The 27,581-nt window shown below is 40.6% G+C and overlaps 1 protein-coding gene across 3 annotated transcripts in view; it reads right to left on the bottom strand.

Annotated features, from left to right (window-relative positions):
- LOC124718980 (F-box only protein 28) overlaps positions 1-27,581 on the bottom strand; it is a 92,974-nt gene that overhangs the window by 33,577 nt on the left and 31,816 nt on the right. For 2 of the 3 annotated variants that reach the window (XM_047244650.1, XM_047244651.1), the window contains exons 3-4: positions 15,142-15,390; positions 8,666-8,924 (exon numbers count right to left, since the gene is read on the bottom strand). In XM_047244650.1, coding sequence (XP_047100606.1) covers positions 8,666-8,924; positions 15,142-15,390 — 508 coding nt within the window. The remainder of the gene's footprint in view (positions 1-8,665; positions 8,925-15,141; positions 15,391-27,581) is intronic. The other variant, XM_047244652.1, reaches the window with a different exon arrangement.

The following is a 27,581-nucleotide window of genomic DNA, read 5'->3' as shown; positions in this document are numbered from 1 at the left end:
AATCTTGAATTTTCAACAAAGTCTACCATAATCTTTTTAAGGAACAACTGACCATTGTGGTAACCATTAACAGGCAACAGAAAGCTCTTCATTTATCCTGTTTGTCATACGGGTTTCTGTCTGCCTTTTTCAAAATAAGGTTACAGGCCAATGAGATGAAATTCCTCATGTATAAAGCGGAATACAAAAAATTAGATTATGAGAGAAACAAAGATTACAAAGTAATAGAAAATATCTGATACAAACGAAAAGCTTGTAGAAAATAGGCTAATATGGACATCCCATTTGTTGTGAATGGAGGAGACAAGATTACCACTACAATTTTGGCAATATATTCCACAAGGTAAAATGTGGAAGTCCAACAAAACGATGGAAGCACCAAATGCAGCTACACAAGACTAAGGCAGGCCTAATGCATGAATGAAAAAAGCTTGTGATTGGTTGGCATGCATATTTTACTACATCATTCTGCCAGATGTTGTACTCATGTCTCCAATGGTGGCGGCAGTGCTCTCTTAAGAATATCAACAATTAAGCATGTTTCTCTGTCTTCTTAGTGAAAATGGCTCCCTTCTACACACAACTAAGACTACATCTGCCATTGTGCCAGTTAACAACAGAATCCCAGCATGTAGAAGTGTGGGATAACTTTAGTTTCATCAAACATTGTGTGTTTGTGAGACTGTGCCTGGCAACTGCTGATAATTCGGATAGACCGACACAAATTTTTCCCATACATCTACATTCTGTGAGTCTTATTAGGCAGTGGAAATTGGAACGAGTGAGAAATGTAACTGGAACGGGGGCTATAACTTAAAGTCAAACCACTCCTTAACGTGTCACTGGGGTTCCAAACATTTTCTTTCAATGGGGAGGGGTCTTACCCAGGTACATGGAAGGAGTGACGCAGAATCAATTCAAGCACATTTACATGATGTAAGAGGTATTCCATTACGAACTTACCAATAATTTGCTCCAAATTTAAATACAGCATGTCGAAAACTGCAATTTTCATGTGCTACTGGCGTTAGCATCTACAAAAAGAGGTAGAAGGGCAGTGAAACTACCACTAGATGCTAAATGGTTCAATCTCCACGACTCTTTACTGAATGTGGGGTTCAGAGACTCGTCTGTTCAGTAAAGTAAGGCAGATGGTGATCTGTGGCATCTCTGCCAAAAGCGCACAACGTTGGTGCATGCAGAAGTGTTTTGTAGTGCACCATCCATCGTATGTTCCTGAACATGGACCTCCGCAGCAGATCACCCTTACATGTTCACACACTGACCCAACAACATTGACAACTATGACAGACATGGGCACGAGACCATCAGGACTTGGCCGTCGATCAATGGAAACCTGTCGGCTCTTTGAATGAATCACATTTTTGCTACACTAGTCGATAGTCATCTCTGCAAATGCTGTCATCGAGGTGAACGGCGGCTCGAAACATGGAGCACGCCACTGACGCAGGTTTGTGGGAGCAGTATTATCATCTCCTGTGTTTGCACAGGATCTGTGGTAGTAAACTGAGACACGCCGACAGCTTGCGAACCACCTGCATCCCTTCAGGCTTGGTGTCTAAACTATCGGATCCTCAACACGTAAAATCAGTGATGCCATTCATTCCGAAGTAACTGACAAGCTATTAAGCAGGTCGTCATAATGTTTTGGCTCATCAGTGTAAATCAGAAACTCGACAATATGATAGAAATTGAATAAGAACTGAATTTTAATTTGTAGAATGTTTCACGTTTAGTTCTTAAAAGTAGTCTTTTACTTAGAGCAGGAATCATTAAAAACTGGGAAAGAATAGCACTGTTTTTATGGGAGTTTTGCAGAGACCGAAAAATATTCGTTAAAAGTGGGATTTCCTTAAAAGCGGGTCCATTAATTCAGCATTCTCAGTGCAAAAGTAGTGTGGGAACAACCTCTCAACAGTGAGAAACAGAACTGTGGCAAATTATTTACACTCTTATGAGAGTGCTGGCACCACCAGTGCACACATGGACACTGTCTCTGGCAATATGACTCGATAACATGCCGATTTATCGCAACCTGTTGGTCGCTCCTGAAGACTATGGAGGATTGGGCCAAATTTTCACGATATTACACAGATTTGATGCATAAAGTAACCCGAGACTGTTTTATACGAGGATGTCTTTGTGAGAAACTTCTGTCTTGTGATCTCTTATTTGTTGACAAAAGCATGAATACATAGTTTAAAAACTTTGTATCTCATTAAACCATGTCAATGCATTGAACTAAAATGCATTTCACTAATTTCAGATGTATCCCTTGCAGCAATATAATCCACACTCCTCCACAGACCCCATTTCACGTAAGTTCTATTGGAGAATCTCTGGTAGTAGTGTTTGAAACTTGTATGAAGAAACATCAGTGACAACAATAATTTGAGTCGGGGCCCAGATGTGTGTCCAGACAGCATAACAACTGAAGTGACTGCTTGCAGTAACGAGGAAATATGGGCTCGAGTCGGTGTCTGGCATGAATTTTCATTTGCCACTATATACTTACTACGTCTGTTCAAAACTGCTTTAGGATTGACGGTTCGGCGGGAGTACGAGTCGCAGAACACAGTTTCAAAGATCCTGCACAGACTTAATCGAACACCTGTACGATTTAGTTGCGAGAAACTTACTGCTACATTTGCAATGAACATTTTACTAATTTTTCTGATCCTCCTACTTTCTCCAACACAATGAAAATAAGAGTGTGTGTGTGTGTGTGTGTGTGTGTGTGTGTGTGTGTGTGTGTCATGGTGGTAAAACGTATCATATGATAGCTGCCACAAATTAAAGACATTTTTCATACAAAAAAAGCACAAAAATTTTATTTGTACAAAATTTGTACACGGCATTGTATGTAATCTGCAGCAAGTTCAACACATATCTCGAGTTGGGGTAAGAGATACTTTATCCCTTTTCAAAAACCTCTTGACGCAGTCCTCAACCAACTTGACGTCACTTCCTGGACTTCATCAGTTGAGAAGCATTTTCCAGACAGCTTTCTTTAGGTGAAGGAAGAAATGAGAATCACTTGGTACCAAGTCAGGGTTATAAGCCAGACAGCTGACATACCACTTCAAAGAATGCAGAAGCGCGGTGCTTAGAGCTGCTGTATGGAGTCAGGCATTGTCACAACAAACTTGTTTTGTGTCACTCTTGGAAGTTTAAATATTTCACAATAACAATCAGTGATGATTGTGTGCCCTTTGGCAAAAATTTAGCAAGGAGAACTTTTCAATCCCAAAACATGATGAACATTATTTTTTTGTCAGAGGTTGCCCAACACAATTTTCTTGCATTTCGCCAGCTGTAATGATCAGGTTCAAAAATTCTGTCTACCTTTTAAAATGGCCCAAAAATTTCTGAGTACCCTCCACATGATTCTCCTCTGTCAATGTTTTCAGCATCCATCAAGTGCACGCCTTCATGTACAACAATTTTCTCATAAAAATGGTTTGGAGCACTGATTTTCAGCTGACTTCTACAATCAAAACTGCAAAATCCTGGACTGTCAGGATGCAATCTTCATGAAGTTTAGCCTTAAGTTTCTCCAACAATGCATCATCAAATTAAGACCACCTTCCCCTTCCGTCCTTAATTTGCACACTGGTTCTACCACTCAGGAACTCAGCACACCACTTCGTATCATTACACTAGTTAATCACTCCACTATAGATGGCCATCAGCCTATGACGGATTTCAACTGGGTGGATCTTCTCCACATTAATAAAGTGGATAACCACTCGCACCTCACACTTGGCCTGAGAGGGCAGTGGAGTGTCCATCTCCAACAGCAGCCACTAATGAGCCGCACAACTACCTGTTGTGGAGGCTGAAGCCCGCACGAGATAGTGTTGCCAACTAGCAAAAAAATTTTGCGCATACTGCCATAAATAACAAATGGTTTTTAATTCTTAGAAAAGCCTCAAACATGTCAACCTCTATCATAAAAAAGAATAAATATGATACAAAAAACAGGGGTCTGAATTCTGTGATACAGACTGAATTCCTGAGATGTATCTCATTTGGAAATAGTTCATGATATGGCCTTCACATAACACAGCAGGCTGACTATCACAGTGCAAGCAGGAAGTGCTGCTGTGGTGAAGATTTCGCAATATCAGGGGTTCGTTCGAGCGCCAGGTCTCATGGGATTGGCAGAATGCAACCTGTGCCTCCCACACAGGAGACGTGCCATGCTAATGAGCCAATGGAAACCGTACGTTCCTTATAAGAAAATACCCAGAAAATATCTCTGAACCATCTCCAAAATTTTGCTGGAGTTCAAGTCCCTGATGTAGATGGTGCGTTAGTTGTTGACTGTGGAAAGATGGTGAAGGAAAGTAATGCAGCATTTGCCTTAAGTGTAAAATCACAAAAAACCTAAATCGAGACGGTCAGTGAGAATTTTAACCACTATTATCTCAAAAGCAAGTCTAGTGTCTTACTACTGTGTTACTTTCTTTGGAAACCTGAATAAGAATTACATGTTACCACGAACATCATTTCTTGTTAATATATCCCCATCCATTTTGATATACAGGGTGACACATGAAATGATCCAACATTTGCTTCTGTAAAAAAAAATTTCAGTTTATGTACATAAATGTAAGATACAATGTATTAAGAATAAATACTTGGGCCACTGAAACACGTTATTTGACAACTCGTGTGTAGTTGGCTATACTGTGATTGCAAGGTTGCAAAAACTGCCACCACATTTGCCCATAGCCGATAGCTCTTAAGTATGCTTCTTGAATGGAGGCTACAACCAATGTTTATGTAAGCCACTGCATAATAATGTATACATAAGTACAATAAAGAACATTTTTCTAACAACAGAGAGAACTATGGAGAAAAATCATTAGATAGTATATGAAACTGGTAAATAAACAGCATCTGAAGTAAATGAAAATGTCTATGGGATGTTGCTCTGAATTGTTACCGTAATAGGTGCATACAAAATGCTGTCTAATAATGTAAACCTATACATACCAAAGAACACGCTACCCACAATCTTAGAACAAAATAAAGAAAAAGGTGCTTATCCTACTCAGTTGCAGTGAGAAAAAATTAATTCTGTATACATTTACACTCACCAATTTATGATGTCAGTGGTGGAGCTCAATTTGATTCTCCTACACTATAATTGGAATTGGCATCAAAACCACCACCACCACCACCACCACCACCACCACCACATTAACTGCTCACACGAATTTATAATTCTGCCTACAGTCTGTGCTCCTCTAATAAGCTTGCCAACAGTCTATTTTGTTTCTCCATCAGGTAGTATCTACATTAACAAGACCTCCAAATAGCAGCGTTTCTGTTACTGTAAAGGACGTATTTCGAATGCAGGCCCTGACATCTCTCCAAACCAATTCAGCTGGGTTAAAATGGCAGTGATAAGGCAGTAACTTAATTTTTCATGCTGATGTCCACAGCAACGTGTCACCTGTAACAACTGCACTCTAATTTCTTTGTGGTCACTAGCTGTTGGAGCTTTGTCTAATATCAGAGAATGGTAACATGCATTATTTATTAAGAACACTAACATTAAACTCCAGCAACAAATTTTGAAATTACTGCAGAAATCACAGGTGATCCATATTCTCATCGCAGTTACAGGTTTTTATTAATCGAAAAACTAGGTGTCCTTCCTGCACAAAACTGTTTGAACAATCTGCATGGCTACAGTTAATCGGGATCTTCTTCCCACTGGCTGACGACTGCTGCTATTTTAAGTGCCTTCTGTGTGGCATTTATCAACTGCTTTGCCAGTGTTTACCTAGGTTTCATTTAACCACATAGTTGAATGTATATCCTTTCCTAAGAAAATACTATGAGCTGTAATTACATGAGATGCTTCAAGTAACAGTTTGTCTGTCTACCTTTTTAAAGCAGAAGCCTATACTTTTTAACCCCCTGGGAAAACTTCCATTCTTTTAAAGAAATTAGCAACTTCCCTTTTGTGGGGCATACTTTCTTGCTATAATATCTGAGAATGTGCTGATTAACTGCATAGGTTTCATACGTCCTTTGTTGCACATGGTTTACTTTAATATCTTGCAAGTCTGGAAGTAGCACCTCTTCCCTGGTATGAGGATGTTTACCAAAAATCTTTCTTTCAAACCCCCACTTTAAAAAAAAGGGGGGGGGGGGGGAGATTCAACAGAGGACTGACTGGGGGAGAGTTTTGTCCACACATAAAGTGATTAGGAAATCTGTATGAAATGGCATTTGCTTTAAATGTTTCATGCACGAACTCTGTGGCAACTTTAGCTGTGTGTGGTTTGGCTCCATCCTGCATGAACCACTGATTTTGTAATGTAAACCCTTATGAAAAAAGGCTGAGGAACAAAATTACTACACAGCATAATGTTTACTGTGTGTTCAAGGAAGAATGGCCATATTACCCCATGACTTGAGATAGCCGTCCATATAATAAGGCTGAGTGGGATGCAGCTTCGCATGAGGCATGTCTGGATACCCGGAAGCCTGAAACTGCACAATTTCTTTATTAAGAACGCCATCAAAGCGAAGATGTCTCATCTGAAAACCAATTCATCGATGTTTTTTTGTCGTTCAATAATTTAGGTAAAATTTATTTTGTAAGGATACAAATGCAAAGGAATTTTTAAAATTCGCTGTACACATTATCAAGAAAATCCAAAGTTTGCTGCAGTTTTCCCAGTTGATTTGCTCGGGCTTCTCAGTAACACTGCTCTCACAGTTTTGACATTCTGTGGAAAACCAACATTGGCAGGACATCCATGCTTCCTCTCAAAAACTGAACCATAAAAATTAAAGGTTTTGTAAAGTTGATGTACGAGGGCAGATCAAATATAAACGTGATTTTATTTTTTATGTAAATTCATTCATTGAAAAACTCAAGGCAATTATTATTTATTTTTCTACATAGTCTCCTGCTTTGGGAATGCATTTGTTCCAGTGTATGGGCAGCTTTCTGATGCCCTCATCACAAAAAGAACTGGGTCGTGTCACCAGCCAGTTGCACATGAAGAATTCCACTCTCGTCATCTTCAAATTGTCGCCCTCCTAGAGCTTCTTTAAGCAGTCCAAAAAAAAATGGAAATTGCAGAGCAATAAGTCTGGGCTGTAAGGAGGAGGATCAAGTGTAGTCCAGTGCATTACCTGTAGCTTTGAGACAGAGCTGCAGTACGGGGTCGCAACATCATCATGGAGGAGGATGACCTGTCAAATCAATTGGTCTCGTCTTTTGCGGTGATATGCAACTCTCGCCTTGTTCAACAGTTCGCAGTAGTAAGCAGCATTGATTGTGCGTTGTTCATGCAAAAAATAAATCAGGAAAATGCCTCACTGATCGAAAAGAATGGTTGAAAGAATCTTGCCAGCTGGCAGTAGAGTCTTTGCTTTCACTGGTACTGCCTCCCATTTCCCCCGCCACTACCTACTGGCTTGTTTGGATTCCAGAGTGTAGTGGTGAACCCATGTTTCGTCGCAGGTGACGCTCCGACTCAAAAATGCATTATTTTCTTCCGCAAACCTTGCTGTAAGCCACAGACCTTCAAACGTCTTAACTTCACATCTTCAGTCAAAAGTTTAGGGACCCATCTGGAACACACTTTATGGAACTGTAGGTCATTTATGATTGCTTGACAGCTCCCATAACTGATTCTGACATTTTTGCGTCATTTCTGATACTCTTGCCCATCGATCGTCATCAATAATGTCTAACTACACGAATGTTTTTGTCTGTAATGCTGGTCTAAGGATGGCGATCGTGTTTTCCGCACTTTCTTGTCCTTCCTTGGACTTTTTATGCCAGACAAAAACACGCATCCTTGATAATGTTTTATAACCGAACTGTGCAGTCAATCTTTGGCAAATTTCTGCCGCTGTAGCTCCTTCACGAGCGAGAAAGGACATAATTATGCGTTGCGCAATGGAGGGGTACACTTGCTGCTCAGACACCTTGAGCGTTACTGATGAAACGGCGGGAAATATCTAACAACATGCTCTTCTCACTTCTAATGGTCCCACCTAAGCATAGCAGAGGCGCAGGGTCATTCCTACAAACTGTTGATGTTCAGGAACAAAAATCCCATTTATATATGATCCCCCCTCGTATTATAGTAAATGAGGGTGACCATCAGGTTTATAATGTGCACGTAACTGTCTCTGTGAAAGTACCCCACTTTCAGTTTCAGAACACCACACTTTCAGTTTCATGAAAATATAACCATTTCAAAACACTGGTCAGCTATCAGTCTTACTTTATCAGACATCTTGGAATGAGAAACAATGCAGTCAGAAGTAAAAAAGTAATCTTGAGCTACTCTCTCTTCTGCCAACAGAACACGCAACAACAACCAATAACCTACAAAATTAGAACAAAAACAAATGTTGGATCATTTTGTGTGCCACCCTGTATGAAGGGATTTTGGGTTTTGAAATTTAGTACATGTCACTCTTAATTCATCTGTACATGTCCTACTCAATGCTCACAACTCTAAACACACACACACACACACACACACACACACACACACACACACACACACACAATTTGTGTCTGTCCAGAGTGCCAACAGCAAAAAACCTTGCTGCAGCTGTTTACACTCTAAGTAACCAGCCAACAGGGATTATTTACTCTTGTCCTGGCAGAATGCCTTGTAGCAGAAAGAGTACACACTCTTTGCACCCTCCCACTCACTGTTGTAGGCCGAGGCAAAGTCGAGGAAGTTCGCATTGAAGTAGTTGATTTCTGGCAGTTTCGGCTCTATAAACTCCTTGAAATACTCCATGGCCATAGTCGACAGGTCGAAGAGCTCGTCGGTCACCTTGTACGGCCGTGCCATGACGGGAGTCACACTTATGTAGTGCAGGATCCGATACACCTCGTCCAGAATCTGTAACAGCAATGTCCAACTCTACTACGCACAATGGCTGCAGCAAAAAGTACAATACTCCAAAGTTATCTGCAACAAACAATAAATACTCTGGCATGAAAATTTATTGCTAAGACTACACATAATGCCTTGAGGTGTCAAAATTAAGACAAGAAACAACAGCTGCAACACTGTAAAAAGAAGCAACATAAGAAAATAAATGTGTGTATTAACACAAGAAAGACTGGAAGAGGAGGAGCCAGTTTGGTGACTAAGTAGTTGATCCTAAAGTACCCAATCTAACAGTATTTCCCCTTTATACATCACATATATATTTATGTATTATATATGGCACCACAGTGGGTATGTAACAACGTGCACATCTGAATGCAATGTGAAAAAATTTCCAAAGCAATCAGTGAAGAACTTTCTGAGATTTGATTTTATAGTAACATTTATATTTTTATTTATACAGAATTACTGGTTTAAATGATGCAATATTTCTATTTCTCTGTCACATTTTAATCATTGTGTTAACTTTTTGAATTGCTCTAATTTTTTCTTCCTACCAATCTTTATGCATGTGAACTTAATTTTTTTATTTATTTATTATAATATTTTAACATTTGAAAATGCTGATCTATTGGTTAAGAAACAAAAGACTAAATAATCTATTTGTATTGCCCATGCAATGGTTTAAAAAATATATTTTTCATTAGAAGATTATATTTCTTGGATGGTAACTGCCGGACTAACATAAAACAAATTGTTATTGCACTATGTACAAAACAACGAAGATAAAAATATAAATGAAAGAAGGTGTGTAAGTAGAATGAAAGTAAAGTAAAATGAAAAATAGAAATAAAAAAAATGCAACAACACGAACAAGAAATTCAACTGAAGTTCATACATAACAATAATTTAATTTACATGAACAAAGACTCCAAGTGGAAAAAGATCAATAGGAAGAAAGATGAGAGCAAATGAAAAGTTAGGATGATAAAAATAACATGAGAAAGGAATAGAAATGAGAAAATACATTTAAACCAATAAACTGTATAAAAATAATTATCAGACGTTTCGATAAAGATTAAAAAAAATTCAAAGCACCTGATAAGATCTGAACCAATGATCCTTGGCCTATGAGGACTGTACCTTAACCATTACAATACATAACCAGCCTGTATAACATTCACTGTTAAAGCTGTAGAGCACCACACGAAATTCTATAGTTTTTTCTGTTGATTACTCAAACAAGGGCCTGCCAGGACATCATACATGGGACCTCCACCCACATCTCTGAACAGATGGCTTCAAAAAGTCTTTTAGGAACCGCTCCTTATAAGAAAATTTTGGACCAAATTAATAACACCATTAAACGACTAGACGGAACGAGGCAGGATTTTAAAACATTAAAAGTTACAGAATAAAGTTACAAACAGGACCAAATTAATAACACCATTAAACGACTAGACGGAACGAGGCAGGATTTTAAAACATTAAAAGTTACAGAATAAAGTTACAAACAGAACACTTCTAGCATCTAATCAACTCTACAAAATTTCCAATCCAATGACAATGATCTCACTCCAAAGCAGCTTACAAATGGCCAAATTCTCAACTTTTTAGAAGTTCTATATTGTGCATAAGTGAGAGAATTATAAGCTGTTGTATCCTGTTTTCCATAAAGCCTATACAGGATTTCTCTTCCCATACAGGATCTTTTCCCTCTTTACTTTTTAAGCAATTCTCAGTTGTGTTTGAATAAGTTTTGTTATGATTAGCAAAGTACAGAATAGACATTGTAAGTTCTGTATTTGTTAATTTTTCGTTATACAAAAGGGGCTATTCCACAACAGACAGTGCAATCAATCTTTTCACATAGTAGCTATACCAGAAGACTAGTCTGAATACAATAACTTACGAGAGAAATTTTACACGATGTTACACACAATTCTGATGAACACTGTCCACAATCTTAGAATTTTTTTTTTTATTTTGGTTATACAGTGAAACTATTTTTATCATATTTTGAACAAGTCTTATTCTCTGATAAAATTCTATTCAGAATGAAATTCTCAAAGCAGCTCTATTCGCCCAAGACTTCAGTCTTTGCACAGCAATTTGGTCACATTGTTATAACTTAATGAGTACTCCAACTGACAAGCTGGCTAAGTGGGACCTGTACACAAAGGTGCATATTGCTTCAATTATGTAACCATACTTCTAGGGCAACATGTTCTGGTTAAACATACGAAATTCAGCAGAGCCACAGTATAATCTACGAATCTCTCTGATGACATTTGTAGATAACTGCAATGAGAAATTCCTGCCTTCTAACATTTCTAATTTATTTGACATGATGGGTTAGTTTGTAGTTTCTCTTTAGTCTTGAGATGTGCCATCAGACTTCCAGAAACATATCATCCACATATTCATCAGATAGCAAAGAGCAAGAATTATTGCACATCTTAACAGATCATGCAGTCGCTGACAAGAATGATATACAAAAGAATGGAAAAAAAGTTTGAAGACCTGTTAGATAATCACTTTGGCTTCAGGAAATGGAAGGCTACTAGAGAGGCAGTTCTGATATATCTACATCTATATTCTCTAAGCCACCGTAAGGTGCATGGCAGAGGGTATGTCCCATTGTAACAGTTGTTAGGTTTTCTTCCTGTTCCATTCACATATGGAACATGGGAAGAATGAGTGTTTGAATGCCTATGTGACTGGTACATACGGTGTGGTTGTACATTCTTAGAGTAATCATTTAAAGGTAGTTCTTGGACTTCATTAACAGACTTTCTCAGAATAGTTTACGTCCATCTTCAAGAGAGTACCAGTTAAGTTCATTCAGTATCTTTGTGACACTCACCCATGGATTAAACAAACCTGTGACCATTTGTGCTGCCCTTCTCTATATTTGTTCAGTATCCCTGTTAGTCCTATCTGGTACGAGTCCCACACACTTGAGCAATATTCTAGAACTGGCCGCACGAGTGATTTGTAAGCAATTTCCTTTGCTGACCGATCGCACTTCCCCGTATTCTACAAATAAACCGAAGTGTAACACCTGCTTTACCCATGTCTGAACCTATGAGATCATCCCATTTCATATCCCTACAAAGTGTTACACCCAGGTATTTGTACAAGTTTGCTGATTCCAACAATGACTCATTGACATTACAGATAGGATATGTTCTTTTATTTTGTGAAGCGCAAAATTTTATGTTTCTGAACATTTAAAGTAACTTGCCAACTGCTGCATCACTTTGAAATCTTATGAAGATCTGACTAAATATTTATGCAGCTTCTTTCAGGCAGTACTTCATTATAGGTAATTGCTTCATCTACAAAACACTATTTTACTATTAATATTGACTGCAAGGTCATTAATACACTATGTGAACAGCAAGGGTCCCAACACACTTCCTCGGGCACATCCAAAGTTACTTCTACATCTAATGATGTGCTTGATAACAGCAGCAGGACTTGAGGAAAATCAAGACCCTCCAAAGGCATTATTGAACTAAAAATGTAAAATGGTGCAAGCAAAATAGAGTAAGCCATAGGTAAAGTGAGAGGAAACAAGAACAATGGAAGACCAAGAACGAAGTGCTCGGGCTGAAGGTGTAAGACAGATGCAGATTGTCTCCCCTTCCGTTCAACCTCTACAGCAAAGAAGCAATGATGGGAAAAAAAGGTCCCAATAGTAAGATTAAAACCCAGAGTCAAATGATAGCAATGATAAGATTCATTGACAACTCTGCTATTCTCAGTAAAAGTGAACAATAATTACAGGATCTGTTGAATGGAATAAACAGTTGACTAAGACAGAGTAAATTGAAGTAATATACATGTAATGAGTAGCAGAAATGACATTAGTGGTAAACTTATAAAAATTAGGGACCACAAAGAAACAGTAGTTAAGGTGTTCTGGTGTGGAAGTGAAGTAACATAACAGACAATAGAAGACATAAAAAGCAGAATAACACAGGCAAAAAGGGCATTCCAGGTCATAAATCATTTAGTGTGAAACATAAGCCTTAATTTCAGGAAGCAATTTCTGAGAATGTACATTTGGAGCAGAGCCTTTTGTGATAGTGAATCACAGACTGGTCAAGGAAGAGAATGGAAGCATTTGAGATGTGATGTTATAGAAGAATGTTGAAAATCAGGTAAACTCTAAACGGAGGAGGATCCTTGCAAAATCGGTGTTGGAAACAATGAAAACAAAAAGGGACATACAGATAGGAAATTTCTTAAGGCATCAGGGAATAACTTCCCTGATACTAGAGGGAGCTGAAGAGGGTGGAAACTGTTAGAGGACAGAGTGGACGATATTCAACAAATTATTCAAGATGTAAGGTGCAAGTGCTGCTTTGAGATGGAGAGGTAGGAGGGGAAAAAAAGAAGTGTTATTCTCTTACTTTTGTGCTTCATTTATAACAGGTCTGTTTAGTATACATATGCAAATGTGTGGTGTAACAAGTTTTGGTCACATCATTCTGGTACAGTGCTCACACACTGGTACAATGATTTCACAGCAACATCAACAAAATACCTCACATAGCTGTGTTCTAAAAGAACTTTACCCTTTTTCCAATTCATCCCGTTTAAGTGTCCAGGACATTTCTCTTCTACGTTTACATAAACACTCCACAAGCCACCGTGCTGCAAAGACAGTGAGTATCCTGTACCTATCCAGTTCGACTTGCAAACAGAGCGACGGGAAAAATAACTGTAGGTATGTCTCCATATGAGCCCTAATTCTCGTATCTTACCTTCATGGTCTTTATGTATAAAGTATGTTAGTGGCAGTAGAATGGTTCGGGAGTCAGCTACAAATGCTGGCCCTTAATATTCTCAATAGTGTTTCTTGAAAAGAATGTCACCTTTCCTCCATGGATTCCCAATTGAGTCCCGGAAGCATGTCCCCAACACTTAAGTGTTGTTCGAACCTACCAGTAATAAATCTAGCTGTCCGCCTCTGACTTGCTTCGATGTCTTTCTTCAATTCGACATGGTACAGATCCCAAACACTCCAGAAGTGCTGAAAACAGGTCACACTAGTATTCTATATGCGGTCTCCTTTACAAGTTAACCACTCCTTCCTAAGATTCTCCTAATAAACCGAAATCAACCATTAGCCTTCCCTACAGCTGTTCTCACATGCTCGTTCCGCTTCGTATCACTCTACAATGCTGTGCCCAGATATTTAAATGACTTGAGTGTACTTACAACTCTGAATTCCTGTAATGCCTTCCACCTACAGACTTGATCTGGGTTCTCTAATGCTGGAGCAATATTTATCAATAGGTCAAACTAGATGTTACAAGTGGTTTTCTTCCAACAAATTGAAGTCTTACAATGCAGTTCCTCACTACTGGCTCAATATGTGTATACCACTATGTTAAGCACACACATTTATAACACGACACCATCAAGATAGTTAATTCTGTAATTTGGCAACCTATGTAGCATCTGTTTATTAAGCCTAGCAACACCAATGTAATTTCCATTACTGAAAGAGTGATGTACTTTATGCCCACCCTATAAAGATTTCATTAATTGTTACTGACACATTAAGAAACTTTTTAAAGAAGCAATGACCTGCGTGTAAGGTCCAGAACCTTAAAATATATTTTACTACACTCTTAGTAATATCAATGCATTTTCCATAATAAGCAATTCAAGCTTCATGAACACCACAAAAGAGTTTTAGAAAGGCAAATTCTGTTCATTTTGTTTATTTTTTCTTACAACATACTTTTAACGAGATTTTGATGTGTAAGTAGGGTCCTGAACATCAAAATACTGAATAACATTCATTATGGAAACTTATGGACAATTTAAATTACCGAGCTCAGTTTAATTAAAAACTTTAAACATTTATGAACTTCGTAAAATAACTGATAAACAACTTTTTTCTAAATTAACTAATCAGACAGCAATATTTTCAAAAGGAGAGCACAAAGTACCCCACCCTGCCTCGGTACTGCGAGGGTGAAAGCACATTTAACAGCATTTGAAGAAGCAAGCAACAATATTTTCCAGCAGACAACAGCACATCTGAACAGGAAAGACAAAGGGACTATTCTGAAAAGTGTTTCATATGCAGACCTTAAACTGGCCTTGGGTAGAGTAATCTATTTTCAATATCATTACAGGCAAAGCCATTCAGCTTTCAAGATACTGGCAATTTTTACCTATTTTCATAACCTGAGAGACTGACCTCGCCAGCAAAGAAGCAGCAGTGCTTGCGCTCTATGTGTTTGCCGAACGTCATCTGCAGCAGAGTCAGCCGCATGTGCAGTGTCTCCACAATGTCAGATTCGCACGCCAGTGGGTGGTTGCGACGCGCCGACTCGCGGCGCGGCATCCTTGACTTTATGCTCTGGAAGCGCACTAGCATCTGGCCCTGCAGTCGCTGGAAGGTCGTGTTGAGGATGTGGCAGCAGATGCTGTTTATCTTGTGGCACACCTGTCGACAAAGCCAACGCAGTCTTCTACAATCTTACAATCCTACAGAAACTGTACTCTGTACATGCGGATCAATCAACAATAACCTAAAGCTGAAAACATCTGACTGGTACAGCAAAGAGTCAGTCACTTATGCGTACGTGAAACTATAGGGCGAGTCAGAAAGAACTCTAAAACTTTGGAATGATATACAAAGTTACTAACATAACTGATAGAATCTGTAGATGTCTTATTTTGAAGAAAACAACCTCAAGTTTAACATCGAAGTATCAAGTGTCATTCTGGTTTCGATGTGACTACCATTTGTAATGCAACAAACGTCCCACCGGTAATCAATTAATTCCCACACTTGTTGCAGCAAAGCAAGCTTAACTTCTGCAACAGCAACCCCCAAACTCCCTTTTTCCAGTCAGCAAAATTGTTTGACAGGGTCAGAACACACAGTCTTTAATGAAATACCTTTGAAACAAATCCAGTACTGTCAAGTCTGGGAAGCGAGATGGCCATGCAACTGGTCCTTCACAGCCAATCTGCTTACCTAGCAAATGATTATCGAGCAAACTTAGAACTTATGAGGGGAAATGATGATGTGCACTGTCTTGCTGGTGGTAAACCATCCCAGCTGAGTCATTTTCATTGATGATGTAGCAGAGTTTGTTTCATGACACCTAAACACACAGCAAGCACACTCTGCACAAGTGAAAGTATTCATTTTAACTGCAATACACTGGTGCTCCTAGTGGCATAATGGGGTAATGATGCACTACATGAATCAAACTCGAGGTCATTTGCTACAAAATTACCTCTACCAATTCCATAAGTTATTTCAATAAATTTCTGTATCATTCCAAACCTGTAAAGTCCTTTCTGACAAACCTGTAAAGTCCTTTCTGACAAACCTGTAAAGTCCTTTCTGACAAACCTGTAAAGTCCTTTCTGACAAACCTGTAAAGTCCTTTCTGACAAACCTGTAAAGTCCTTTCTGACAAACCTGTAAAGTCCTTTCTGACAAACCTGTAAAGTCCTTTCTGACAAACCTGTAACTAGCTGAATCATTTGACAACAATGAAAGAAGGAGAATGTGGCATTAAAAGTAACGGAACTGATGTTACAGAAAAGACATCGAAACTTTCCAGCAGACAAACTGCATGCCAGACTGGGACTTGAGACCAAAATCTTTGATTTTCTTGGGCAATGCTCAACAGTAATCTATATAGGTACGAATCAGGATCCATCCCCACAACTTTACTTTCCCCAGCACCTCTTCAACAAGCAGCTCTCTGGCACACAGTTTTAATCTGCTAGGACATCTCAAATTAGCACACCTGTTACAGAGTGGTAATCATTTTGGAAATGAGAACACTGTGTCAACACTCTACAGAAATCCATCCACCTTGTCTCTATTGAAACTCATGTTAACATTTACTATTACTGTCATTATCCCTTTTGTTTCTAATGGTATTAACCACAGCTTCGGATGTGCTGAACTAATTAATATTATGTTATTCTTAATGTCTGCTATCAACAGTATTTTGTTGGGGACAATAATTATCCTAATACCATCTCAGATGTACGTAATGGAACCACAAGCATGCACACAAAATTGTTTATGTTTGGTAATATTTTTGAGTGGAGTGAAAACAAGACACTTTAGAAATTCTACAATGGATTTTTGTCGAAAATTTCCTAGCCAGACAGAGGGACGAGGACAAAATGAGCTTCAAACTGAACTCCATGGGTGTCTATTTTTGCAAAAAATGGTTTAATGCTCAAATGTAATCAGGGCACTTAAGCAAACTTAATTACTGATTTGATGGAAAATTTAAATATCTTATGAACAGCTGCTGCTATGAAACTGGAGTGTTAAAAAATTCAATTCTTACAGGGGCTAGATTTTTGCACACAAAAAGTTACATTGGTGCAATATGTAACACAAAATTCTGTTTCGAAAAACAAAAATTTGAAAGAAATTTGAAATGCCTTTGAATGATTCTCTAAATCATGTTTAACTTACAATGTAGAATTTTAACAGTACCAAAGGATATATCTGGCTCTTGGATTATATACATTGTGCAGCCATAATTACTGTACATGATTTTCAGCATCATTCAAATATGCATCAAATGCTGATTTGATTTGCACAGGGAAATAAAACAACAGTTGTCTTAACTTGCTACTGCCAACAACAAAACTGTTTATTGTGCAGTTTTTCTGCCTGTGATTCTGGTGAAGCCTGCAGTACCCTTAGAAAGTACTATTATTATTATTAGAAAATATCTTTAAGAATTAACAACATGAATATTCTTTAGCTTTTAATCTTCCAACATGAAGCATTGGAAGCCAAATGTGGAGCGGTTTTATCACCATCGCCACATATCTACAGTTAGAGGCTTCTTTCCCTATACACATTGTGTGCAGGTGTTTCTTAACATTCCCATGGCCAGACACTGTACTGTTCTGCCTACTGATCCAGCTACACAGTTTTGGTTTTACAATCACTTTAATGATGCTTAGGAGAGATTCCAGTTCAACAAATGGAGTCATCAAGCAAAATGGTTCAAATGGCTCTAAGCACTATGGGACTTAACATTTTAGGTCATCAGTCACCTAGACTTAGAACTACTTAAACCTAACTAATCTAGGGACATCACACAGAACCACGTCCGAGGCAGGATTCGAACATGCCACTGTAGCAGCAGTGCGGTTCCCGACTGAAGCGCCTAGAACCACTCGGCCACAGCGGCTGGTGGAATCATCAATCCTGTCCTGGCATGCTTCCCAATTTGTTCATTGCCACTACTTTCTGCGTGACCATGGACCCATAGCAATGCTTCCCCTTGTATCCCAAGGGCTCGATAACATTTTGCAACGATCTTTGCTATCACTGCAAGGTCTAAGAGATTTCAGAGTTGCTCGATTTGCAGCACCTATGCAAATTCTACACCGCATGCACCCTGGTAGCAGATTTCTCTACCTGGAATACTGTGGTCAGCTGCCCTAGAGAGAGACCGCTCTTTCTAGTCTGTATCCCGCATATCCCAGTCCCAGTGCCTTTGTCTTTTTTGACCTGGACAGTAATGTGTTTCGTTCTTCCACTACTTCCCATTTCGAATCGTTACATTGGAAGGTTTATTGAAGCAGGTGGAAGTTATTGTATAGTTGGCCAGTATTTCCCAGATCACTCATATATTTGCCACATTCATTAAATCATTGTGGGATTCTTGATATCTTAAGGATTTCAAGCTTTTAACCTATATGTCACTTCCTCCCTTTTAACCCAAAGGCGTAATGGGAGCATGTCAAGCATGGTCTTCATCCCAGCTGTGGGTATGCTGCTAATTCCTCCCGTTATTGCTAAACAGGGCAGTCACCGCAACTTGCTATGCTCCTTAGCAGCCACCCTTCTGTTCTTCATTCCTCTATACAGTAGCCCCATAATTTATCATGGGTCTTGTTACAGTGGTGTGTATGAAGTAATAGATATTAACAACATGATAATGCTCCATTAACAACTTATGATGCCACTATTGTCTTTAAACAAGTCTCAAGTCTATCACTGGGTACTGCATCCATGTATCAAGTAGTTAATGATATCCAAGGGGGTGACAGCAGAATTACTGCCAACAAGCAGTATTACAACCAGAAACTTCACGAGATGAAACCATTAAGAAGTTGCAAATCATTGGACACCTACAGCAGTGTAACTGCCACGCCCAAGAAATTTAACTACTGTACATACTTTGCACTTTGTGGATCTTCTGAATAGTATGCAGTCTAGAGCATGAGTGAAATGTTCCTGTAATCTGAAAGTTAAATTACGTGCCAAGTAATGAGCAAAATTCTCTATCTTTACGTGCCCGTGAGTTTTACTGAGTGACAGATATAGTTGACTAGTGTTGCAAAAATCTAACACACAAGAAGGATAATTAAGAAGGGCGCAAAATGTTTGTTAGATAGAAAATCATGGCCCAGTACTTCAAAGTTCTTGTTATCTAGAGCTATGTCTTAGGCTATTATTCATTAAATTTTATAAAACAAAGCTTCACAGTAGCTGTGCTGAACAATGCTGAGAAACTTATCCAAAGTTATACAGTGATTCTCACTTTTAAGTTAAAAATGCTTGAATTGTGAACATGTTGCTTTCAATGCAGCCCACAAAACAAAAAACAATGAAAACTATTGCACTGACTACTTAATCTGTTTTAATTATAGAGAACAGCATATATAATTCAGAATAAATGCACTATACTGTGCATAACATACCTAAAACTATACATTTGTTTACTGTGACCAGTATTGCAACCTATATTTACTGTAGGTACATAAATCTTGTGTTAAAACAGGCCAGTCCTTAGATTTTCATTTCTTTAACACTGAAATTCAAAAGAAGGGATCACATCAGTGGTAGAACTAGCCTGCAACAACAGGGATCCTGATGCCCATTACTCTTTATCTACAACTAGGATGTTGCAGTTTTACGGCAATGTGCACAACATGTGCTTACAATATTAACTTTAAGTAACATGATTGAGACCTTTTTTTATAACCATATGAACAGATTTGATTTAAAATTTGAATGAGCCAGCCACCATGGTAATATATAAAAAAAACTTTTCCCTAAAATTTTAAGGAAGAAGTCCGACGTGTCACAGCACCTTAAAAGTTTTACTGCAATGATTATCAGTTTTAAAATAGAGTGAAAGTCTGTAGTTACATTAGCTGCTGCTCTTTTGTCTGAATATATGAGTAAAAAACAGCCGTACTTTGATCTATATGATCTATATGCAACAGCTCAGCTGTCTATTTCACTAGGTGCAGCTTATTGTCTGCCACTTTCAGATGCTTTTCTTCCTATCTATGCATTATTCTGCACTTCAACAGCAGATGTAATAGCATTTCGTAAGGACAGCACATGAAAAATAAGGACGAAATGAAAACCTTAAAGTGCTATAAAATGTTTAGTTGCAACAATGAACCCTTACATGCCTTTTTCAATGTAGTCTCCCTGACACTGAATGCGTGTATTCCATCGCTATGGGAGTGCAGAGATACCATGATGAAAGAATTCTTTTGGTCGTGTGTGAAGCCAGTTGTGCACGCGGTTTTCACCTCTTTGTCATTTCTGAAATGCCTGCCTTCCATTGCTTCTTTGAGTGCACCGAACAGATGAAAGTCACTAGGAGTGAGGTCTGGTGAATAAGGAGGATGTACCAGACATTCAAATTTAAATTTCCTGAACAGTCTCAACTGTCCCACGGGCTATATGCTGTTGGGTGTTGTCATGCTGTAGAAATACTCCTGAAGTCTTAAGTCCTCGTTTACTCCCGATAGCAGGGCAAGTTGATTTTTCAGCGTCTGTTACAGTCATCCACACGAAGCTTCAAAATTACTAAATCTGTATTCCAGAAGAAAATTAGCACGATCCTTTCAGTAGACGGTTCTGTGTAGAATTTTTCTCGTTTTGGTGACAAACTGTGGCACCATTCCTTTCTTGACCTCTTCATTTGTGATTGGTGATAGTGGATCGAAGTGTCATTGCTGATAACAATTTTTCCCAGAAGTGTGTCACCTTCGACATGGAAATGACGCAAAAGTTCTTTACACGCACCAATGTGATGGTCTTTCAATTTGGCAACTGGCTGACATGGCATCCATCTTACAGTCATCTTCCTGAAGTGCAGTGCCTTGTGAATATTATGCACTGAATCAACACTAGTCTTTAAACTTGCAGATATTTCGTTTGCAGTTATGCATCTGTCCTTTACGAGTACCTCCACTAACGCAGTGTTCTCATCCATCACTACACGGTGAGCCTGCCATGGTCTTTGTGGCATCCTCCACAGAAGTTACATCACTTTTAAACTACCTACACACTTGCACTTGTTGCAGTGACAAACAAGTATCACCATATTGCATTGTCATTCTGCAATGAATTTTGACTGGTTTGACACCTTCACTAGACATAAAACACACCACAGATTGCTTCTCAATCACTGTGCATGCTGACAGTGGGGCAGCCATCTTGTTGTGGATGCTGCTGCCTTCTCCTGCATTGTAGAATCACTGCCTCCTGGCACTCACTTTCTGAACCTCAAGGAACACTACTACTGCCACCTACCAACTCCATTAAACACCTTTTCAAAATTTTATGGAAAAATCTAATGTTTTATTTTGAATCATCCTTGTACCTAGTTATCTTGACACACCTCCTTGGCTACTCCATCACTAATTCATTTTCCTGAATTCCCATGTGCCCTGGTACTCTGCAGAATGGCACTTTCTCCAGACTTCATATGTGAAGAAGAGATTCCTTGATATTCTGGACTACTTTATCTGCTGGGTGCAAGTGCTGCAGAGAGTGAAGGTCACTCAGGGAGTCTTCTCAGATCAGGAATTTAGCAGTCACAGGAAATCCCACATGTTCCAGTGGGCTAAAGATTGCTTATAATTCTGTATTTTAACACACTGAATTCTTGCGATATCAATCTTGAGAGTATGATTGGGTGAGGGGTAGGAGAGCACCCAAGGGAGACTCCACATTTAGAACAACCTGTGAATATAACATCAATATAGATGTGGTGATTGTCAGTCTCTTATTATATTGTACTAAAGCAATGGATAATCCAGAATGGCATAATGTCAATATTACGAAAGCAACAGACTGCTACTCAACATATAGCAGAGATGCTGAGTTGCAGATAGGCACTATAAAAAGACTATGTAAGAAACACGCTTTCAGCCAAAAGGCTTTCTCCCTTCTTCTGGCAGTATGGCCTCGGCAACCAGACAGTGGTGTGTGTGCGTGTGTGTGGTGGGGGGGGGGGAGTGCTTTTTCTTATGCTTATCTGCAACTCCGTTATCTCCACAATATGGTGAGTAGCAATCCATCTTTTTCATCAATAGTAACCAGGGTAAATTGATGTTGGCTCCAACCCTGGATTTGGGTTTGCACTTTGGTCACACCAAGCGACTTCAGCTCATGCTTCACATTGATCCCAAGTGGTCTCATTCTTTGACAGTTTGAGAAAAGGCATTCGTTTGTTGGTCAAGTAATTTTAGGTCATGGCGGTGAATTTAGAAAGCAGGGATCTTACATGCTCGATACACCATGAGGAGTTGCTGCCAGATGGTGAGTGGCAGCTCCTCCACACACAACACGGAGTGGATACATGGCCGATCCTGTGAACACCCGTGGCCAACCTGATCCCCTCATGGTGGATAGCATCAATGATCTTCATGTAAGAAATCCTCACTGATACATCTACAGTCTAACTGCCATCTCACAAAAGACTAGTAAAACTGGAGCAGACACATCCTGCCCTCTCCCCAGGACTTGTGGCTAAGGAACTTCAATATTATTTTCTTTACCTATTTGCAGCCTATTCTTTCCACCTCCTACCTGTAAGCTGTAACTGAGAAGTTAATGTTGCAGGGTTTGAGGTGGGGTGGGGGGTGGGGGGGGGGGGGGGGGGGGGGGGGGACGACGACGACGACGACAAATAAGGAGCACTGAATAGGAATCCTCACTACACACATACTGTTTTATGGCTGTGACAAAGAGAACAACAGTTTAAACACTCCTCTGGTGAACACCATTCTCCTCTTCAAAAGTATTTGAGAGCATGTTACCAAATAGGTATCTACAAGAGCATTTTTATATGAAGAGTTGAATGAATATGGGTAGATAGCCATTCGAGCCCCATGGGGGGAGCTGCCCTAGAATATTTCATCTCCCGCTAGTGCCGTATGTCTTACTGATGTCAAAATACATCCTTATAGAGTGTTGTTTATGTAGGAAACCATGCTGGATAGCCACCTCTAGCGGAGTAAGACTGTCGCAAGTGGAGCAACACCTGTGAATCTACACACAGGGATCAAGGAGTTCCATGTTCTCTAATATCGAGACCATATTATGACCAACCATTTGCTTAAGGACCTTTCCTGCACAGCTTGTCATGGTGACACTTTTGTAACTACTGGAGCATTTTGGTCTTTTCTGCTCTGAGGAGTTAACAAAACTGCTTCGCTCCACAAGTTTGGAGACCGTGCTATGTCTGACATTTCAAATTAAAATATTCCACAGGGATTTACTTTAACGTCATATGCATATTTTTCAGCTTGATGTATTGGAGTTGGTCATGAGCAGGCACAATTATGAGCCTAAGTCAACAGTAAATAAACCTCTAACACCCGGGAGGTCTTATAGGTTACTTTATTGCAACTTTTAAGTGTTCTCCACTCATACATATAGTGTCCCAGGAGGAATGCTCAATATTCAGGGGTGCGATAAGAATGATCATTTGAACAAAAAAAAAAAAAAATAAATAAATAAAAAATAAAAAGAACTAATAAACACAGGCTCTAAACTGCACACCTTAAAGAGCTACGAATACTTGTTCAATAGAAGAGATGTGTTTCACAAGAGAAGATGAACAAGTGCTCATAGCTCTTTAAAACATGCATTTTAGAGCCCATGTTTACTAGATTTTTTGCTTCAATGATCAATCCTGTCATACCCCTGAATATTGAGCATTCCATCTGGGACACCCTGTATCTGGCAGTCTGTTCCATGTGAAATCTTGCTAATAATATAAGGGTTGTCTGAGAAGTTCTCTACCTCTCCCAGAGTTCACAGCGCTACACATGTGATTTTGGTTTTTTGATTGGTTGGTTGGTTTAAAAGAGGGGAGGGGGGCAAGGGACCAAACTGCTAGGTCAGCGGCCCCTTGTTCCGAATAAAACAATGCCACGAGGGTGAGAATAAAATAGATGAGACATTCAACACAAAACAGAAGGAAAGAAAAGACCACAAGAACGAAGGAAAGGGAACGAACACTAAAAGGGACGAAAGAGGGCAAGAGGACAACAGAGAGATGCAAGAAACAGAAGAGAGTAAAACAAGGAAGCAGATTACAGTCGCTGGCTGACCACGAAAATAAAAAGGAAAAGCCAGCCACCCTGCAACACATTAAAACCTTCACCCTAAAAGCACTCGGGTGGAGGGCACAAGAGTGACAAAGGACAGGTGCTAAAACTCAGATTGAATGATAAAACCCACTCTCACGGATGAAACATAAAACCAAATCAGCTGATGAGGTGGTGTCTGCTAAAACCAATGATAACGAGTCCGGCAACCGAAGATGAAGTCGCAGGGCAGCCAAAGGAGGACATAGCAGAAGAATATGGACCACTGTCAACCGGGCACCGCATTGACACTGAGGCGGGTCTTCAAGGTGCACAAGGTAGCTGTGGGTCGCCCAAGCTTGGCCAATGCGGAGCCGGCAGAGAACCACATAGTCCCTGCAAGGGGCCCGCATGGAGGACTGCCACACATCTGTAATCTCCTTAATGACATGTAGTTTGTTGTGCGTACTGAGACTACACCATTCCGTCTCCAAAATCTGAAAATCCTGGTGGCGTAAAAACGAACGCAGGTCAGTTATTGGAATGCCGATCTCCATAAGCGGTTTCCGTGTAGCCTGTTTGGCCAACCTTTCGGGAAGTTCGTTGCCTGGAATTCTGACGTGTCCTGGGGTTCACACAAACACCACTGAACGACCAGACTGTTCCAGGGCATAGATTGACTCCTGGATGGTCGCTACCAAAGTATGATGAGGGTAGCACTGGTCGATAGCTTGTAGGCTGCTCAAGGAGTCGGTACACAGAAGAAATGACTCCCCAGGGCATGAACGGATGTGCTCAAGAGCACAAGGTATGGCCGCCAGCTGTGCAGTGAAAACATTGCAGCCATCAGGCAAGGAATGCTGTTCGATATGTCCTCCATGGACATACACGAAGCCGACGTGACCATCAGCCATCGAGCCGTCTGTGTAAACTGCTTCATGGCCTCGGTACATGTCAAGAATCTAGAGGGAGTGGTAGCGGAGAGCCCCAGGGTCAACTGAGTTCTTAGGGCCATGTGAAATGTCCAGGCGAAGTTGCAGCCTAGGTGTACACCATGGATGTGTACGCGATTGGAACTCAAGTATACACGGTAAAGGCACGGACTCCAGTTCAGAGAGAAGTGATCGGACGTGAACTGCAATTGTAAGCCCTGACCTGGGCTGCAGATGAGGGAGTTGAACCCCCACGGGTGAGAAAAGGAGACGGTAATTCGGATGCGCATGTGCAACGTAACTGGTGAGCAGTTGTGCACGCCTGATCTGCAATGGAGGGACACCAGCCTCCACCAGTACGCTTGTCACCGGACTCGTCCTAAAAGCTCCTGTCGCTAATCGAACCCCGCAGTGGTGCACAGGGTCGAGTAAACGCAATCCTGAGGGCACTGCCAAACCATAAACCAGACTCCCACAGCCAAGGCGGGATTTAACAAGGGCTCTGGGTTCTTTAGAGATGCAGCAGCATAGAGCTGTCTGCAGTCCAGTTGGTGTTGCTCAGGCAGCGGAGGGCATTGAGGTGCTGCCAGCACTTCTGCTTAAGGTGACAAAGGTGAAGAAGCCACGTCAATTGGGTAGCGAAAACCAGTCCTAAAAATTTATATGCCTCCACTACAGTGAGGGGATTGTCAACAAGGTAAAGTTCTGGTTCCGGATGAATGATGCAACGTGGACAGAAGTGCATAAGACACATCTTTGCAGCCGTAAACTGGAAGCCATGGGTTGGAGCCCATGACTGCACCTTGTGGATGGGTCCCTGTAAGGCGCCGCTCAGCAACACCAGTAAGAGCAGTACGAAATGCAGAAGTCGTCTGCATACAGAGAGGGTGAGATGGATGGTCTTAAAGCTGCTGCTACACCATTAATGGCCACTAAAAATAGAGATACACTCAATACCGAGCCCTGTAGGATGCAAATCTCCTGGATATGGGGAGAACTATGGGAGGCACCAACTTGGACACAGAAAGTACAAAACGACAGGAGATTCTGGATAAAAATCAGGAGCGGGGCTCGGAAACCCCACTCGTATAATGTGGCAAGGATATGATGTCGCCAGGTGGTGTCCTACACTTTTTGTAAATAAAAAAATGGCAACAAGGTGTTCGAGTCTGGAAAAGGCTGTTTGGATTGCAAACTGCCGACACACCCCATGTTCCAACAGCTTACAAAGAATGTTGGTGAGGCTGATGGGCTGATAGCTATCCACATCAAGTGGACTTCTGCCAGGTTTGAGCAGTGGTATGATGGCTCTCTTCTACCAGTGTGATGGAAAGACGCCATCGCACCAGATCTGGCTGAAGATCACGAGGAGATGGTGCTTGTAGTCAGACGAAAGATGTTTAATCGTCTGACTGTGGATCCGATCTGGCCCAGGAGGTGTGTCGGGGCAGTGTGCAAGGGCACTGAGAAGCTCCCACTCTGTAAATTGGGCATTCTACGGTTCACTGTGGCCTGCAGCGAAAGAGGAGACTTTCCCTTCCATCCGCCGTTTGAGAGTCCGAAAGTCTTGGGGTAATTCTCCGATGCAGAGGTGTGAGCATAATGCTCAACAAAGCGCTCGGCAATCGCGTTTGCGTAGGTAGATAATACGCCATTTATGTTAACACCAGGGTTTGGGACCCAAAAACTCGTTTGATCTTTGCCCAGACTTGGAAAGGTGATGTATGGCGCCCAATAGTTGACATGTATCTCTCCCAACACTCCTGTTTCCGTCTTTTGGTAAGCTGGTGTACGCGGGCACGGAACTGTTTAAAGGCTACGACGTGCTCCAGGGAAGAGTGCTGCTTATGCCGCTGTAGAGCTCACCGGCGCTCTTTAATCGTCTCAGCGACTTCCAGCGACCACCAAGGGACTGTCTTTCACTGGGGGCGTCCTAAAGAGCAAGGATCACATTTTCTGCTGCAGAAACAATTGTGCTAGTCACCTGCTCAATCACCACATCGATGTTACCATGTGGGGGAAATTCAACGGTTACAGCAGAGGTGAAAGTGTCCCAGTCTGCCTAGTTTAAAGCCCATTTGGGCAGTCGTCTGTGGGCCTGACACCAGGGCAGTGACAGGAAGGTGGGGAAGTGGTCACTACCACAAAGGTCGTCATCTGCTCTCCAGTGGATAGACAGGAGAAGGCCAGGACTGCAAACAGAGAGCAATGGCCAAATATGTGCCATGAGCCACACTGAAATGTGTAGCAGCACCTGTATGTAAGAGGCAGAGGTCACGTTGTGACAGTAAATTTTCGACATCTCAGCTTTGGTAGTAAGCACGGTGCCACCCTACAAGGGGTTACGGGTGTTACA

This window comes from Schistocerca piceifrons, chromosome 10 (genome assembly GCF_021461385.2).
Source record: "Schistocerca piceifrons isolate TAMUIC-IGC-003096 chromosome 10, iqSchPice1.1, whole genome shotgun sequence".
NCBI classification, from domain to species: domain Eukaryota; kingdom Metazoa; phylum Arthropoda; class Insecta; order Orthoptera; family Acrididae; genus Schistocerca; species Schistocerca piceifrons.
The sequence above is the reverse complement of the archived record's forward strand: the minus strand, read 5'-3'. Positions and strand labels throughout refer to the sequence as shown.